General features: G+C 35.8%; 1 protein-coding gene across 4 annotated transcripts in view; it reads left to right on the forward strand.

Annotated features, from left to right (window-relative positions):
• Window positions 1–17,830, forward strand: part of LOC144964916 (high affinity cAMP-specific and IBMX-insensitive 3',5'-cyclic phosphodiesterase 8B-like) — a 197,547-nt gene that overhangs the window by 77,476 nt on the left and 102,241 nt on the right. For 2 of the 4 annotated variants that reach the window (XM_078899701.1, XM_078899699.1), the window contains exon 2: window positions 14,664–15,505. The exons of 1 other annotated variant lie outside the window; for it this stretch is intronic. In XM_078899701.1, coding sequence (XP_078755827.1) covers window positions 15,110–15,505 — 396 coding nt within the window. In that variant the 5' untranslated portion in view covers window positions 14,664–15,109. Of the gene's footprint in view, window positions 1–14,625; window positions 15,506–17,830 lie in introns of all 4 variants that reach the window. One more of the 4 variants, XM_078899700.1, reaches the window with a different exon arrangement.

Genomic DNA, 17,830 nt, shown 5'->3' on the forward strand with positions numbered 1-17,830 from the left:
TAATTATGTCGTGGGGGGGGGGGGGGCTTTGGGTTTGTTTCTTTTTAATTGGCGTCATGTGACGTGAACACATTTGCAAGTCTGATTATGGGCTTGTTTTAACATTGCTGTAATGGAAAACATTTTGTGTCGATTTGATAATATTTCCATTACAACAATGGGCCCAAAACAATTTGGGTTATGAGACCCACAATAATATACACGTCGGCATCCTGTAAAAATAATATGCCCATTTTATGCCCTGACTGAATTGCTGGATTGTTGAGCTATTATCGAACTTTTGTTGTAAATCTCGTAATTAAGATGTTGAAGTTGGCACCGCCGTATGCCTGTACAACCGACGATTACCTATAGTTAGTATGAAGTTGGCGTCACTCAGGTCTTTGTTGTTGTTTTTGCCATCCGCGTTTATGATTAATTCTCACTAAACTTTATTAACCAGACTATAAAAGTTCAGGGTTACACAGAGTTTTGTGTGTTGATCCATTATACTTAATACTGCCGGATGACAATGTTGTGAGCTTCTTAGCCAAGCGCATACTATCTATAATCTAAAAATTGTTTATAATATTTCATAAGAACTATGGGTTATTTAATTTATAGATAATATTGAATGCATTTTGTTTTTCAATCCTTTTCTTTTTTCGTTGGTATCATGTAAAATCAACCATTTTTTATCCTGACTGTGCGTCGGATTGCGTCAAATATCTTGGAAATAAATTATGTTAAAATTGACTCTTCCGTGTTTTTGTACAACCAGCGACAACCTAAGAATTGTTCATAATAATTTGTAAAGACCCTGGGCCTTCTAGTATTTTTTTATGATCGGAATCTCTGAAATCTGTTAGATATTTGATAGCCGAAAAAAATGCGTCATAAAAAGACTACAACTACTATTTCGAGTACATATATATGTATATGAGTGTTGGTGGGTACTTGTAGGTACGAGAGTGCTCGATAATTTTGGTTAGAGCATATAAAAATAAAAATAAATAAGGTCATTCACATTGAAACATTGTATCGGCAAATAAAAATGTGAGTGACCTCATATATATATATATATATATATATATATATATATATATATATATATAGAGAGAGAGAGAGAGAGAGAGAGAGAGAGAGAGAGAGAGAGAGAAAGAGAGAGAGAGAGAGAGAGAGAAAGAGAGAGAGAGAGAGAGAGAGACAGAGAGAGAGAGTTAGCTTGTGAGAGAAAAGAATTATCCAAGTTACAAGCGTCTTTCTCAGCTTCCTCCCAATATTTCCCTCTAAAGATGAATGTCTAACCATTACACGCACCATCTGTTTGTGCCAAGATATCCAACTCACTCTTTGGTGAACTGTTTTCTCTTCAACTGTTGAAAATCTAGTTTGACATCGAGTTTGTATTAGATATTCGTTTTATCGATCGCCTAGTCCAAAAGTTGTTTGGTATTGTTTTTCTTATTCTTTGTTTGTTTTTGTTTTTTAATTGAAATATTTATTTGTATGTTTGATTGTTTTTAATTATCATGTTGAATGTACCGAAAAGAAACTTTCATCAACATATTATCTTCGTTAGGTTTTCCAAAGTATGCTAATGTTGTGTCATTAAAAATAAAAAGAATCTCCCATCTCTCAAATAGACGTTGTCTTGGACAACGCCATAATGTCTGGTGACCAATTCTTTTAAACTTAAAATTAACTTTCGCCGAATTCTAAATTGACCCTGAATAAATAAAAATGAACTAGCTCAGCAGGAAAGGGCGAGGAAACCCAGTCGGTTTACGTGATGAAACTGGTGTGTTGGTATTACTGTGGATTGAGATAACATACAGGCGGTCTGGGGTACTACTCAATCTTTTAACTTAAAAAATAAATAAATAAGGGCCGGTTTTGGTCTAATCACTAATCATCCTTTAAAAAAATGATTTTGAGATTTTGGTGGAAAACGATATTTTATTATTTTAGTGTAACATTATTGAAGTGCAATTTCTCAAAATATTCTATAGATACAGTATTAAGACACAAAAAACACGGTCGAAAAGGTTATCGATAGTAAGAAAAGTGTGAAAAACGGAAAGCTATTTTACTATTTTCTCAATGTGTGATTTTTACTCACTGGGTTAACTTGAATTGTGTGTAGCAGATAATAACCGGAAGTAGTTTCGTCGTTTAACCAGTTAACTGCCGTACTCTGGAAAGCCATGTGTGTAGAAATATAAAAACTCGTCCTTCAAATATCGATCGATTTTAATGACCTTCACCTTGGCGCACATTGATCAAGATGAAGGTCATTTAAATTGATCGATATCTGAAGGGTGAGTTTTCTGGTCAAATGTTTAAATGCATGACTTTCCACAGTACGTCAGTTGATTAAATGGTTAATGCTCTATATAAAAGTTTAGTACTTTTCTTGCGTTGCGAAGCGAGAGTTCTACCAGCTGAGCTATCTTGACTCCCATTTATATATTAAGTCTCCTGTTGAAGTCTTTTTGACAATTTGGGAGTCGTTTTAATGATCGATAATTGTTGTGAAATATGTCAGCATGTATAAAATAAAAAAGTGGGTTTTGTTTGACAACGACAGCTGCTGTTACTGCCACAGGCCTATCTATAATCAGATTGTCTATAGTTTGCCATATAATATAAAAACGTCTTATCAGTCTGGGGCAATGCTCTCTAGATTGCTATGGTCAGGGGCCAATCAGATGAATATTTACGTAACCTCGATAGCGATTATGTGGTCTAGGGGTACGACACTCGCCTTCGGGTCAGAAAGCCCTGGTTTCGAGTCCCGCTCTCAAAGGTGCATAGTTAAGTCCTTGAAAACTCTCTTTACTCACATTCTCCCACCGTAAAATGAGTACCTGACCGTTAACAGTGTTGTCTTTGTCTCTCCCCCCCCCCCCCCCCCCAAATTTTTTTTTTTTTTTTAAATTTTAATTTCCCCTAGCAGGCGTCATGTCACGTTCTGCATGTTAATTGTTGCTGTGGGCCAGGGACCCCTTGTAAAGCGCTTTGAGCACCTTAAGTGGATATTGCGCAATATAACAGTTCGAGTTAAATATATATATATATATATATATATATATATATATATATATATATATATATATTAGCGTATGCATTTCGTCACGTGATCTCCGTACTTGTACCAGGATTCTAAACCAACAAGAGTTAGAGACACTTGGTCCAGGCTTAGGTCCAGTGTCAACCTAGGCCGCATTACACAAGTCGGGTCTTTTGCGAATTCATCCACTCATATATTGTGCAGGGACGTAACTAGTATAAGAACACTTAAAGAATTTTGGAAACATTACATGGATGTTCGGATCAAACCTCTGAAGTCTCGATTTTCACGATCGATAGATCAAAACTCTGAAGTCTACATACGAGCTTTGCGCACCAAGTTTTATTTAAGTTTGGGCCGATCAGACCTCTGGTTTGATATCAGAGGTCTGATCCGCCCAAATTTAAATAAAACACGGTGCGCAAAACTCGTATCTATGTAGACTTCAAAATAAATAACAATGTGAAATTGAATGTAAGCTTCAATTTGATATACGAAAACAGATACAATGGACGTTTCGGGTTTCCCCTTTATCAACAAAACAGGATGAATGAAATACTTCGAGCTTTGAGCAGCACCATTTACATTTGTATGTAGACCAGAATTTTGATCCGCCGATTTGGAAAATCGGGACTTCAGATTTGATCCGCCGATCATCGACATGAGGATTGGGGCGTTTTGAAAATGGTTTTCAAAATTGCAAATTAAATTTAACAAGAGAAATACTAAACTTTTATATAGAGCATTAACCATTTAATCTGGTCAAAGCGTTTTAAAAGTAGTCTAAAGCAAAGCCCCAGAACACTGAACATGTAAGACGAGACAAGACGCCTGTAAGTTTTTTCAAATTATTCGTTTAAACATATGAGTTCGGTGGAAAATTTTGAATAAAGAGCCTTTACCAAGGCTTCAACTTTGAATCACCTACGGCGGAACTCGAGCCATGAGAAAGCAAAGCCTAAAAGCCTTTTTTAGTGTGTAGCCTGAGATGCACAAAATTGTAACCATTAACATTTACACACATCTGCATCAAAGCGATTCGATATTTTTTAGACCAAAGCTGTGACACTTGCCATTATAATTTAATAACATTTTTTCTGTGTGCATTAGTTATTATTCGTATTATACCGTTATATTAAGGAGGTATTAAAGTAATATGATATAAAGATCGATAAACGAATGTCGATTTTCTTATCTTATTATTTTTCTTTCATCTCAGCAGCTGTAAAACTTTTTCTTTTAGGTTTTAAGTGAAATGATTAAGTATATGAAAAGATACACACTTCATGGAGTGTATTGTTGCGAGGCTTTTCTTTTCTCTTCATTGAACATCAAGCAAAAATGTATATCTTTAAGGAACCAATATTACTCCACCCCTCTCATTGGAAACCCCTATCATTTCTTAGTAAATACGTAATCGTTGGATAATGCTTTGAACACGTTGAATAAAAAAATTATTCAATGATTGCAGAATATTTTCGCACATTTTATTGGTGTGAAATATGGTGTAAAAGACATCTGATTGGTAATTATAAATAAACTTTTGGTGCGCATGAATACAAATCCAACGTTTTTAGTTTTGTGTCAAATTGTCATTCAAGCAGGAGAAAAAGATACAAATTATGGCGAACTCGTTATATTTTTTATCGTGCAATAACACATACTCGCAAGCTCGTTGTGTTATTGGGCACGATAAAAAAAAACTCGTTTAATAAATACAATCAAAGAAATGAAAGAATCGTATAAAAAAACGATTTTATTTCAGGTAACGCAATATACTCATTTACATATTATCTGAAGATCTTTTCTTCTGTTGAATCGGCACCATACAATGCTTATTTATAGAATGAATCCAAATGTCAATGTCATACAGAACAGGTTGTCTTTTCGGCGCAATTTATCATTCGTACAATATACTTTACGTTGAATGTAGTTGACGTCACCAGGCTCTTTGCTATTGTTTTTAGATTTCCAGTTGGGCGATTAGTTCTCACTAAAGACTGATGATTAAAGTTTACAAATGGCTTCGTATGTTGGTACGATCCTTCTGACGAACAGAACATGTGAGAATTTTACCTCAACGCATACTATTCATAGAGTCTGATACCTATAAAAAGAACGAAATTGACGTCACTCAATTTTTTGTTATTATTTTTATTTACCAAATTTTATGATTAGTTCTCAATAAATTATATTAATCAGATTATTAAAAGTTCAAGGTTACACATAGTTTTGTGTGATGAGACGTTATATTCTACACTACTGGTGTTTTACCTAATGGCATAGCATCAATAGCTAGATATTCATATGACACTTGCGTTAACAGTGTGGTTATGTGGTCTCGTGGTATGACACTCGCTTTCGGATCGGAAGGTCCTGGGTTTGAGCCTCACTTGGCGCATAGTTGAGTCCTTGGAGAAGGTTCTTAACTCATATTCTCTCACCGTACTCAGGTGTAAAATGAGTACCTGGCCGTTAACAGCGTTGTCTCTGTCCGGAAATAAATTGTGATATCGCCTGACAGGCGTCATGTCTCGTACTATATGTTACGTATTGCTGTTGGTCAGGGACCCTTTGTAAAGCGCTTTGAGCACGATAAGTGGATACTGCGCTATAATAGATAGTAAGCACTAGGCTAAGAAACTCACAACATTACAATCCGGAAGTATAACGGACCAAAACACAAAACCATGTGTAACTTTTATAGTCTGGATAATGCAGTTAAGTTAGAATTACTCTTAAACGTGGATGGCCAAAAAAAAAATAAAAAAAAAAACAATAACAAAGACCTGATTGACGTCATCTTCGTTCTATCTATATAAAAAAGCTCAATAATTAGCTCAATCGTCACTTACTTAACTTGTCAGAAACTACGCGCCGTGTCAGTCGACTATCTGTTAAGATAAGTAACGACCACTATCGACACCTTATCAATAGCTGTTAGTTAAAATCAAGTAATACAAGTATCGCAAATTACAATAACAGATCATTGTTGTCGTGTAAAATCAATACGACTTCGATGAATGGAAATGATTCCCGAGCAACCTGCCATCAAAAGCAAGTGTCGTGTTCCAAATCCAAATGATTGTATATTGCAAGATTTTTCTATACATTAAGTCGCTTCTTGATCTGGCGTCGATTCCCCGATGGCGGGAGATAAAATCTATTAGATATTATAATTCTGTTTTGTTGTTATTTCATTTTGTTTAACTAGTCGACTGCCTTACTCTGGAAAAACACGTATTTAAAAATTTGGTCAGAAAACTCGTCCCTCAAATATCGATCGATTTAAATGAACCTCATCTTGGTAAATACTCTCAAAAATGGCACTCCTGTGAAGTCCCAGGTTTGAGAGTTTTTACCAAGATGAGGATCATTTTAACCCACCTGTGTAGTTGAAAGACGAGTTTTCCGCCAAATGTTTAAATACGTGTATTTACAGAGCACGAAAGTTTACCGGCTACCATCCCAGTCAGCTTGGGATGACAAAACAGATATTTTTTAATTTTGCCAAAAAACGCTAATCATCAAATTAAGATGCCCGCACTATGTTATGAATTTTTTTTTTTTTTAAATTTCAGATTTAATAAGTCTTTTGACAATTTTCGCGTGGGAGGGGGGGGGGGAGGGGGGAGAGGAAGGTGGAAATCACCTTAATCGATTAAAATAAAGTTTTCTGGCCAAGTTTTAAAAAGACTTTTTGTGAGTGTTCGACAAGCGTGCGTTAAATTTTAAATGCGATTTATAGCTTGTGCCTTTTACAAGTCTCGAAGGCATTCACAAGTAATTGTATGCGAGTAGATATTAAATATTGAATGAAGGCATTCACAAGTATTCGTACACGGTAGATTCATTTGAATGAAGCGACTATTGATCGCGGTTTGTTAAACAGTTGACAGCCGTACTCTAAGAAGACACGTATTGAAAGATTTGGTCAGAAAACTCGTCCTTCAAATATCGATCGATTTAAATGACCCTCATCTTGGCAAAAACTCCCAAACCTGAAACCTTGAGAGGATTCTAATGTATTGGTTGAGTATTAATCGATGGTTACATATATGCAGGTCTGACATCCGAACCCACTTATGGGCCTAGTTTAACATTGTTGTAATGGACAATATTTTGCATCATTTAAAAAAAATTCCCATTACAACAATAGGCCCGTAAGGAATTCGGTTATCAGACCTACAAATAAGTGCACTTCGGTGTTTATATATGGTAAACCGAACGGGCTGTATGAAATCTAAGTTGAGTAGTGTGAAGCGCACTGAGCATGTTGGAAGCACAGAAATGCTTCTCTAATCATCTGTGTCATTTCCTTCCACAGTTCACGGTCTTTGTAACTTGCAGCCAAAATATCGCCTAACAATTTATTATATCAGTGACATAGTACACGTGGTGACAACAACAATAACAACAACAACAACAACAACAACCCTCTGCGTTACAGGCTCGGGGCCCATCAAATGACTTTACATGATCCATATATACTCATTAGGCCTCATTAGATATTTTGGTGTTGAATTTTATTGAAAAATGAATTATGAAAGCAATACTTTTATCAATATTAATGTAACATGAACTTCACTTTAATTTTTTAAAACGATTTTTAACAATTTGATAAATTAAACAAATGAGACATTCAATTTTTATATGGAGGAGATTGGCAGACCATTGTAACTAATCCGGCTAATGTATGTTTTTCTGTCGATTCACTTTTTTAAATAATTTTTTTTTTTGGTTTGTTTTTGTCGTATTCTTTTTTTTTTTTGACACCCATCATCCATGGACGGATAAGCATGATAAAACATGCTATTCAATTGTGTATGAAATGTCTCTTGGATGGTTATGAGAGTCAAGCGGAGTCGTTATTTTGACATTTCAGTATTTATTTAAACGCACTGCCGATTCTTGGATGTCGCACCAATTTTCTTTAACCGATAGAGAAAGCCGTCGACAGCAATGGCGGGTTTGCCTTTAATTGTTTCTGCAAATTTCGAAGACATCCTTCGAATCGTGCAATTGACAAATGGAAAGAATTCACTGAGTGCTGAATTCAATGTTTATGCATTGATTTGTAATTAGTAAGGAGTCACCAAGCCCTTTAACCAATCCTAAAATAGAGAACTAATAACGTATTTACGTCATATTTTAGCGAAAACAGTGATTAGTTTATCATAGTTAAATAAAGTTCAGGTAATTTTTATATCGATAGTATCGATTGCACAAATCAATGCCGCAAAATGAATATCAATACGGGTCATTGTTCACAAAAGTGTCGCAAATATAATATCAGTAAGACTCATTGTTAATAGTAGTGCCGCAAAATGAATATCAATAAGGGTCATTGTTAACAATAGTGTCGCAAATATAATATCAGTAAGACTCATTGTTAATAGTAGTGCCGCAAAATGAATATCAATACGGGTCATTGTTAACAATAGTGTCGCAAATATAATATCAGTAAGACTCATTGTTAATAGTAGTGCCGCAAAATGAATATCAATAAGGGTCATTGTTAACAATAGTGTCGCAAATATAATATCAGTAAGACTCATTGTTAATAGTAGTGCCGCAACTATAATATCAATAAGGGTCATTGTTAACAATAGTGTCGCAAATATAATATCAATAAGGTTCATGGTTAACAGTAGTGTCACAAACGTAGGATTTTTTTTTCTGTTGTACGAAATGAAAGCCGCAAATGTCATCACACACCCGAAACTATATATCTTTAGAAGGCAATGGGGGCGACTATTTTTCGCTGTCATTAAATGCTAAAGGGCGTTTCAGTGCTCTATTTACTACTCTGCTGTTTATTTTTGCAAGTCTACTGTCTCTGGTGCTGCTGACACAACAACACACAAGAGGGTTGCCGTAAATAGTTTTGGAGAAAAGTAACTAACTAAATGAATAAATGCCAAATGAGACCCCCCCCCCCCCCCCCCCCAAATGCCAAAATGATCTGAAATATATGCCATTCTTTTTGAAGCATCATTTTTTTTTTCCTTTTGTTTTCCTAAGCGCCCATAGAATTGGGAATAAATCTAATTTTTATTAATCGCGCTGTCCTGAGTCTGTGTCTTGATAATTAAATAAACATAATTTTACCTTATCTTGACAGTTTAAGAGAGAACATTTGATTGTTTGAAAATGAGAATAGTGTTAGTAATATAATAAAATAGGCGAAATTAAGTGATTTGAAAAAAATTCTCAAAAGAAAACGGCAAGTGTTTGGAACTTGGCATAAAAATCCCCACATTGGCAACCCTGAAATACACGGTCAGGGTTTTTCTTTAGCCTAGGCCTACCCAGAGATAAGAACGTGTCACGACAACCTAAATACTTCCTGGACGTATCTATATGTAATAGTAATGCTGATGATGATGATAATAATAATAATAATAATAATAATAATAATAATAATAATAATAATAATAATAATAATAATTATTATTATTATTATTATTATTATTATCATCATCATCATCATCATCATCATCATCATCATCATCATCATCATCATCATCATCATCATCATCATCATCATCATCATCATCATCATCATTATTATTATTATTATTATTATTATTATTATTATTATTATCATCATCATCATATTTCTATAGCGCCTTTCGTCGAAACCTCAAAGCGCTTTATCAACAACAAAAATTAGTAAGTCCAAGATTTGAGAATTTTTGCCAAGACTGGGGTCATCTTAATTGATCGATATTTAAAGGACGAGATTTCTGGTCCGAATTTTGTGTATCTACGTGCTTCTTGAGAGTGCAGCAGAGTCAATTAATATGAGTAATTTGTGAAACTGCTCAGGCGGTCTGTTGTTTCCTGGCCTGCGTATTGTCTTGTTTCTCACCAGGTGGCTGGTGCCGTCTCTAGGGGATCAGACTTCTAATACCACCTGAGTCACTGTAAATTTTAATTCTCGTAAGATTTTTATTTGGGGACACCTGCTTATCCCACCCACTACTTAGAGTGAGTTATGTAGACGTTTATCACTTGTCGATGTGTACTAATATCAATAGGGTCCAACAGTCCTGACGTCACTTCCCTCGTAATGACGCATAGTAACTGGTTCTATACTATCGGAACAATGGCGGACGCATTATCTCCATCACCGCCCTTTTGAAATACTTCTCCGACAAGCATAAAAGTGTATCCAGAGGAGAAAATCATTATAAGTCTGATCAAGTTTTGAATTTTATACATTCTGATCACATAACATGTGAAATAGTTCTAGCCAGTATGAGGAATAAAGAGTACTAATTTTCTTTGGTTAGAACCAAGCTGCTGGTTGCTGGGCGGACGTGACATCAGACTATTGAATCATTTTGTCAAAGAATTGATGATATGCGTTTAGCAAGGATCTCATAACATCCGCCAGCCGGATATAACGTACCAACACACAAAGCCAAGTGTGATCTTGAACGTTTATAGTCTGATTGATAAAATTTAGTGAGAACGACTAAAATAAATGGCTGGCTAAAAACAATAACAAAGAGCTGAATGTCGTCAATTTTCTTCCTTCTATATGTCAGTTTAAGATAAAATGAAAGGTATATAAGTGGTTAAACAAAGTTGATATCAAACGATAATAAACATTTGGTAGTGCATATTTCAAGTGGTCATGTAACCCAGTGCCTGTCAACCCCTTTTGAAAACGTACACACTTTCAACATTTACATAAAAGATCGTACACCCTAGTTGTCACAATCTTTTAAAAATTGCTTCGATCTTAATGGAGAAAATACATCTTGGAGTAATGATAATGTTCTACAACTCCAGTAAACCTTATCATAGTGGTATACACTTATAAAAAATTAGTTCACATACCTGGTTAAAAGCGCTGATCTAACCGCTTTAAGTGTTTAGGCTCAACATTTTCTATCGCTGAACAATACATACAAAATTTGTTAGATATTGTAGTGGTTTACTTTAGTCCATGATTCTTTCTCTCTCTCTCTCTCTCTCTCTCTCTCTCTCTCTCTCTCTCTCTCTCTCTCTCTCTCTCTCTCTCTCTCTCTCACTCACTCGCTCGCTCGTTCTCTCTGTGTTATCCATCCGCTCTCTATGTTATCCATCCGATCATTAACCACACTAATTGTTGCTTGGCATTGACAATAGTTGAGGCAAGCTGGATAATGACTCTGCCATCGAGGGCTTCCATTCTCTCTTTCCTCTGTGATGATGGATAAAAGCTTGGTAAATACAACAAACTTAGGGTACATCAGTAGGTCCATATATTTAGATTTTTAAATTTGTTTACAGCGCTCAGCTATGTGCGACTACGTGGTCTTGTGGTATGACATTCGCCTTCGTACTGGAAGGTCAAAGGTTTGTGTCCCGCTCTGAGTGGCGCATAATTGAGTCCTTGGAAAAGTCTCTCTACTCGATGTGCGGCTATGTGGTCTGGTGGTATGACACTCGCTTTCGGATCGGAAGGTCCTGGGCTCGAGCCTCGCTCGGCGCATAGTTGAGTCCTTGGAAAGGGTTCTTTAATCATATTCTCTCACCGTACACATTTGTAAAATGAGTACCTGGCGGTTAACAGCGTTGTCTCTGTCGGAAGAAAGTATAATATCGCGTAAAATGTGTAGCTGTTGATTATGGACCCTTTGTAAAGCGCTTTGAGCACGTTTAGTGGATAATGCGCTATATAAAAGCTCAAGTTTGTTTTGTTTTGTTTTTTTGTTTTTTTTTTACTCACATTCTCTCATCGGACGCATGTGTAAAATGAGTATTCGGCCGTTAACAGCATTGTTTCTGTCTGAAAAAAAGTGTATTATCGCCGTTCGTCCTCCATGTTAAATGTTGATGTTGGTTAGCGACCCCTTGTAAATCTCTGAGAGCACGTTAAGTGGATGTTGCTCACCTAGGAAAGCTTTGATAATGTGGGATGTTATTTTATATAAATGAACAACCATCACATTAGCCATAATGTAGTAATTAAGATAACCCTTTTCCTCAAGGTTTTAATCTCCATCGATGTGCGAGGCATGCTGGATAACGACTCTGCCATCTAGGGCCTTGCATTCTCTCTTTTCTCTGTGATGATGGATAAAAGTTTGATAAATTAAATACAAATTAATTTCCGAATATATCAGTAGCTCCAATATTATTATTTTTTTACATTGCTCAGCTATGTGGAAAAAAACTTGAGATTTTATATAGCGCAATATCCACTAAACGTGCTCAAAGCGCTCTACAAAGGGTTCCCGACCAACAGCAACACTTAACATGTAGAACGAGAAATGGCGCCTCTTCGGCGATATATAATTTTCTTTTCCGACAGAGACAACGCTGTTAATGGCTCGGTTCTCATTTTACGGCTGAGTACGATGAGAGATTGTGAGTAAAGAGCCTTTTCCAAGGACTCAACTATGCGCCGAGCGAGGCTCGAACCCAGGACCCTCCGATCTGAAAGCGAGTGTGATACCACAAGACCACATAGCCGCTATGTTCTACTATGTAGTCTTGTGAGGTGGAAGATTTCTTGCATACTGGGTGAGATTCAACGACAATAGGGAACACTGGTTCACATTGAAAATAATACTCAAATATTCGATACATGACTTTTAGTATTATAGGAGATAGGTGGAAGGGGAAAACTTGAGTTCCCATACAGCGCAATATCTACTAAACGTGCTCAAAGCGCTTTACAACGGGTCCCAACAACGTAACATATACAGACGAGTCATGACGCATGTTAGGCGATATTACAATTTTTTTCAGACATAGAAAATTCTGTTAACCCGCCAGGTACTTATTTTGTACCTGAGTACGGTGAGAGAATGTAAGTGAAGAGCCTATGCGCGGCTCAGAACGGAACTCAGGACCTCCCGACCTGTGTCGGCAAGTGTCGTACCACAAGACCACATAATAGCCGCTCAAAGGAAGATATTGGGGTCCTAATAGCTCAGTTGGTAGAACTCTCGCTTCACTTACAAAGAGGCTGAGATCGATCCCAGGTGAAGTCAAGATTTCTTTCTGATAACCTGTCCACCCAGCAGTGAATGAGTAGCTGGTTCTGTTAGATTTGGCGGAAAGTACTTTGCAATCGACTAGCATCCAATCAAAAGGGTAGTAAGTAATTTATTTTGTCCGTTTAATTCGTTGCTACCGGGATAAACTCCGGCTCCATGAGTCTGAAGGAGGAATATATCATTAAAAGCAAAGTTAAGTCCTGACGGTGATGATGATGATTTTTAAAAAGACTTAATGATTTCATTTTTTCGTAAAATCAATCCTTTACAAATAAATAAAAATAGTGAAACGGGAATTGATATTAAGATTCCAGCTAGAATGAACACTTCGGAATAGACTCTCCGCGATTTATTATCAGTCCAAATTGCCGTGCACATATTTTCAAGTCTGATAACCTAATTAATTATGGGCACGTTGTTGTAATAGAAATCTCATAAAAATGACGCAAAATATTGTCCATTAGAACAATGTTAAACGAGGCCCATAATTGCCTTCGGATGTCAGACCTGCATATTATGTACACGTCGGGCTAGAGTAAACTTCAAACTGGACTCTCCGCGTTATATTATCCATCCAAATGTTTATCTTTGCACAAAAACTACATCTGTTAATAAAGCCATCTATTCACGTCATCTTTTTTCTGTCTGATCCGTTGATTTATCGTTGTGTCTCAAGGTCAAACAAATTGCCTACATTAAAATCATTCTTTCTCCCTTTCCATTTACTTTTTGGCAAGTCTTGCAGCAACAGTCTTTGCTCAAAGGCGATGTTAGGTTTTTAAATTGGACTTCTCTCTTTCTCTCTCTCTCTCTCTCTCTCTCTCTCTCTCTCTCTCTCTCTCTCTCTCTCTCTCTCTCTATCTATCTATCTATCTATCTATCTATCTCTCTATTTCTCTATCTCTCTCTAGCTCTCTCTCTCTCTCTCACTCTCTCTCTTTCTCCCCCCCCCTCTCTCTCTCTCTCTCTCTCTCTCTCTTTCTCTCTCTCTCTCTCTCTCTCTCTCTCTCTCTCTCTGTTATAGCTATTTCTGTCACTTCATCTATAAATTAATAAAGTCATTCGTCCATTTAGGATTATTATTGTTTTAATCCCCTTTATTGAAAAATACATTTCCAGTTGTTTGTTTATAATCATCAGCTTACAAAACGGCTTTGACAACCTACATTATGGGGTTTTGACGTGTGTCTATTATTATTATTATTATTATTATTATTATTATTATTATTATTATTATTATTATTATTATTATTATTATTATTATTATTATTGTTATTATTATTATTATTATTATTATTATTATTATTATTATTATTATTATTGTTATTATTATTATTATTGTTCTTCTTCTTCTTCTTCTTCTTCTTCTTCTTCTTCTTCTTCTTCTTCTTCTTCTTCTTCTTCTTCTTCTTCTTCTTCTTCTTCTTCTTCTTTTTATTATCATCATCATCATCATCATCATCATCATCATCATCATCATCATCATCATCATCATCATCATCATCATCATCATTATTATTATTATCACAATCATATTATCACAATTGCCTGAAATACTCCACCAATACGAAGAAAGCAATCTATTTAACGCTGTGACATTGTCCTTTTAGTTCATAGACTGAATTCCTCCTTCCTTCGACTATCATTACTCGGGCTTCTCATTTCAAGACAAAAATGGTGCTCAAGTGACTAATTACATTCTTGACAAAACAACGGAATATTCTCAACAGATTCTATAAGGATTAGATTATTCATATTTTTTCTCTCTCTGCAGATATATTGAAAATATGGATGGAGAATAGGATAATTTTTCACTATGGATTGTAACATTATTTTACATGAAGCTCTTAAGAGCTTTTTGCATAAGAGGTGTTGTAAGAAATGCAATCAGTAGCCGCTACTGATTTTTATTTGATCAAATATGGCGTAAACATTATACATTTCATCTTTGTGTAAACTGCTGAACTTCAGTGGCGTTGTGTATATATTTTGGTTGGGGGAGTTATAGTCAAAAGTCGCAATCATTGGTTGCTGTCAGGGGCGGGTCGCTGCTGACATGGGCTGCACGCCCAGTATCCACGTCAGCCAAACAGGCGTGGTTTACTGTCGCGAAACAGAAGATTCCAATTCTCGTCGGCCCTCTGGTTACAACACCTCGACCACCTCTGCAACCACGGTGCAGCAGCGCACGCACATCATCAAGGGTGATTCACCATCCGTTATAACAACCACGACTTCGTCTGCCGCTATCGGTGTAGGAGGAGGAGGTGGGGGAGGAGGTGGAGGAAATCCTCCTGCAGGAGCTTTAAAGTCCTCCAAGAGAAGGACCAGTGGGACGTCGTTGGAGGTGATAGAAGTGGCACCAGCCGACGATACAGAAAGTCACAAAAAGCACGTGGTCATTCGATCATCGGAAGCGGATATGGTGATAAGTCGTCGTCACTCTGTCAAGGTAATTATCATCTTCGTTGTCATTCTGATACAGTAAAGGTAGTAGTGTCTCTCAGTGTTTTCCAGTGTGAATGAATGTTTGTGACCCCCATCGTCCCAAAAAGGTATTATGTCGGAATGAACCAGATGCTGAAAATGTCAAATAAATGTACGGCTGATCAAGAATATGAATTTTGTTTATTTTTAGCACTCTAATATACTATTCTCATTGACCTCAATTAAACATGTAAAAATAACCATGTCAGACACTTTTGGTTATAAAGTCAGGGTCTCACCCATTTTTCATGCCGAAATATTACCGGTTTTAGGCGAAAGGTCACAAATGCGTCACTTCTTCGGAGGTAATTATTATCATTGATGTCATTATGAGACAGTAGATGGTAGTTTTCGTCGGGGTCTTCCATTTTTAGAAAGCCGGAAAATTGATATGTATGACTCATTGCGTCAGTCAAGTATTGTGTCACCATGGACTAGATGAAGTAAAATTGAAATAATGCCAAAGTAATGTCAAAACTTTTTATAAAGTTCAAAAACGTTTATTTTAGGCAATTGCCAATGTAACTCATACAAGAATATATTTTTTCAACAAATCAAATAAGTAAAATCAATAATAAAGCAAGGCAAACAACGAATATAATAATGATAATAACAGTTATAATAATAATAATAATAATAATAATAATAATAATAATAATAATAATAATAATAATAATAATAATAATAATAATAATAATAATAATAATAATAATAATAATAATAATAATAATAATAATAATAACAATGACAATAAATAATAATAATAATAATAATAATAATAATAATAATAATAATAATAATAATAATGATAATAAAAATAATGATAATTATAATGGTGGTACTAATTATGTAAAATCAATTAAAGATTTAATTAATAGTTTAGTTATTTAATAGATTTTTAGACCTTGGTACAACTCAAATAATTCACGTCTTATTGATCAAAATAAGATATGACATGACGACAATGATTTTTTACACTGTACAATGAGATTTGTTTACATAAGATTTATATAACCATGAAATATTCATACAGCAAGAGTAATATTATTGCCGCTACAACTACTACCACAACTGCTACCACCAGTACATCTACTACTACTACTACTACTACTACTACTACTACTACTACTACTACTACCACCACCACTACTACTACTAACACCACTACAGCCACCACTACTATTACGTCTACTACATCTACAACTACTACCACAACCACTACTACCATCACTACTGCATAGGGGTTTGTTTTGTTTTGTTGAGTTTTTTTTTTCGTTTTTGTTGGGTTTTCTTTTTTTTACAGGTTTTTTTGTTTGCTCGATTTTTTTCTTACTTTTTTTTGGAAGGGGGGGGGGGGGGGTGGGTTGTTTGTTTGTTGATTTTAAAGCTATTCCTTTTAAATCAAGTTTTATGAGTGGAGTTCAGAATGCAACATGAAGCGTCAGATTTAACCCCACATGACACCATTTGAGACTATGAGTCACATAGTTCCGAATTGAGAACACTCAAATACATTCGGGCGACTCTCTTTAGATCCTTATGGAAGGAACGCTGAAAACGGAATTATAGTAGAAGACTAATGAGGAAATTGTTAATCGCCCATGGAAAGCAATAAAGATGTTAACATGTGCTTAATGAATTATTAACCTTGATAATTAGCTAAGATGCTCAAAATGTAGTCGATGTTGAGTAAAAGAATACGGGCTACAGCAAAAAGAAACAAACAAAAAAAATTTAAAAGATTCTAAAAAGGACTTTTCATTTACCGCCCCTGCTTCTCTCTCTCTCTCTCTCTCTCTCTCTCTCTCTCTCTCTCTCTCTCTCTCTCTCTCTCTCTCTCTCCCTATCTATCTATCTATCTATCTCTCTCTATCTATCTATCTATCTATCTATCTATCTATCTCTCTCTCTCTCTCACACACACACATAACCACACACACACACACACATAGACCCACATGCACGTACAACTTCGTTAGAAAATCGGACACTGATGGAAACTCTAAGACTTTTATGTCTATCCTTGGCCAGGAGCAAATGCTTTAGGATGTTGGTGTCCCAAGCGTCTCCCGTCCTTCCTGTCGTTTGATACGTTGTTCAAGACCACCAACATATGTTGTGCTAATTGTCTGTGGTGTTTCCTACCCTAGAGACCACTGATTGCAATCATTGTCTATAACCTACTTTCTTCAAAATTTCCATCTCCCCTGTGTCCAGAAATATGTCGTGGCTTACTTATTTTTTAAAAGATATAAACCCGAAGTACAAGGTGTTCCAGAAAAGTCATCGA

Source organism: Berghia stephanieae, chromosome 2, assembly GCF_034508935.2.
Source record: "Berghia stephanieae isolate SIO BIC M18660-M18661 chromosome 2, UCSD_Bste_1.3, whole genome shotgun sequence".
Lineage (NCBI taxonomy): Eukaryota > Metazoa > Mollusca > Gastropoda > Nudibranchia > Aeolidiidae > Berghia > Berghia stephanieae.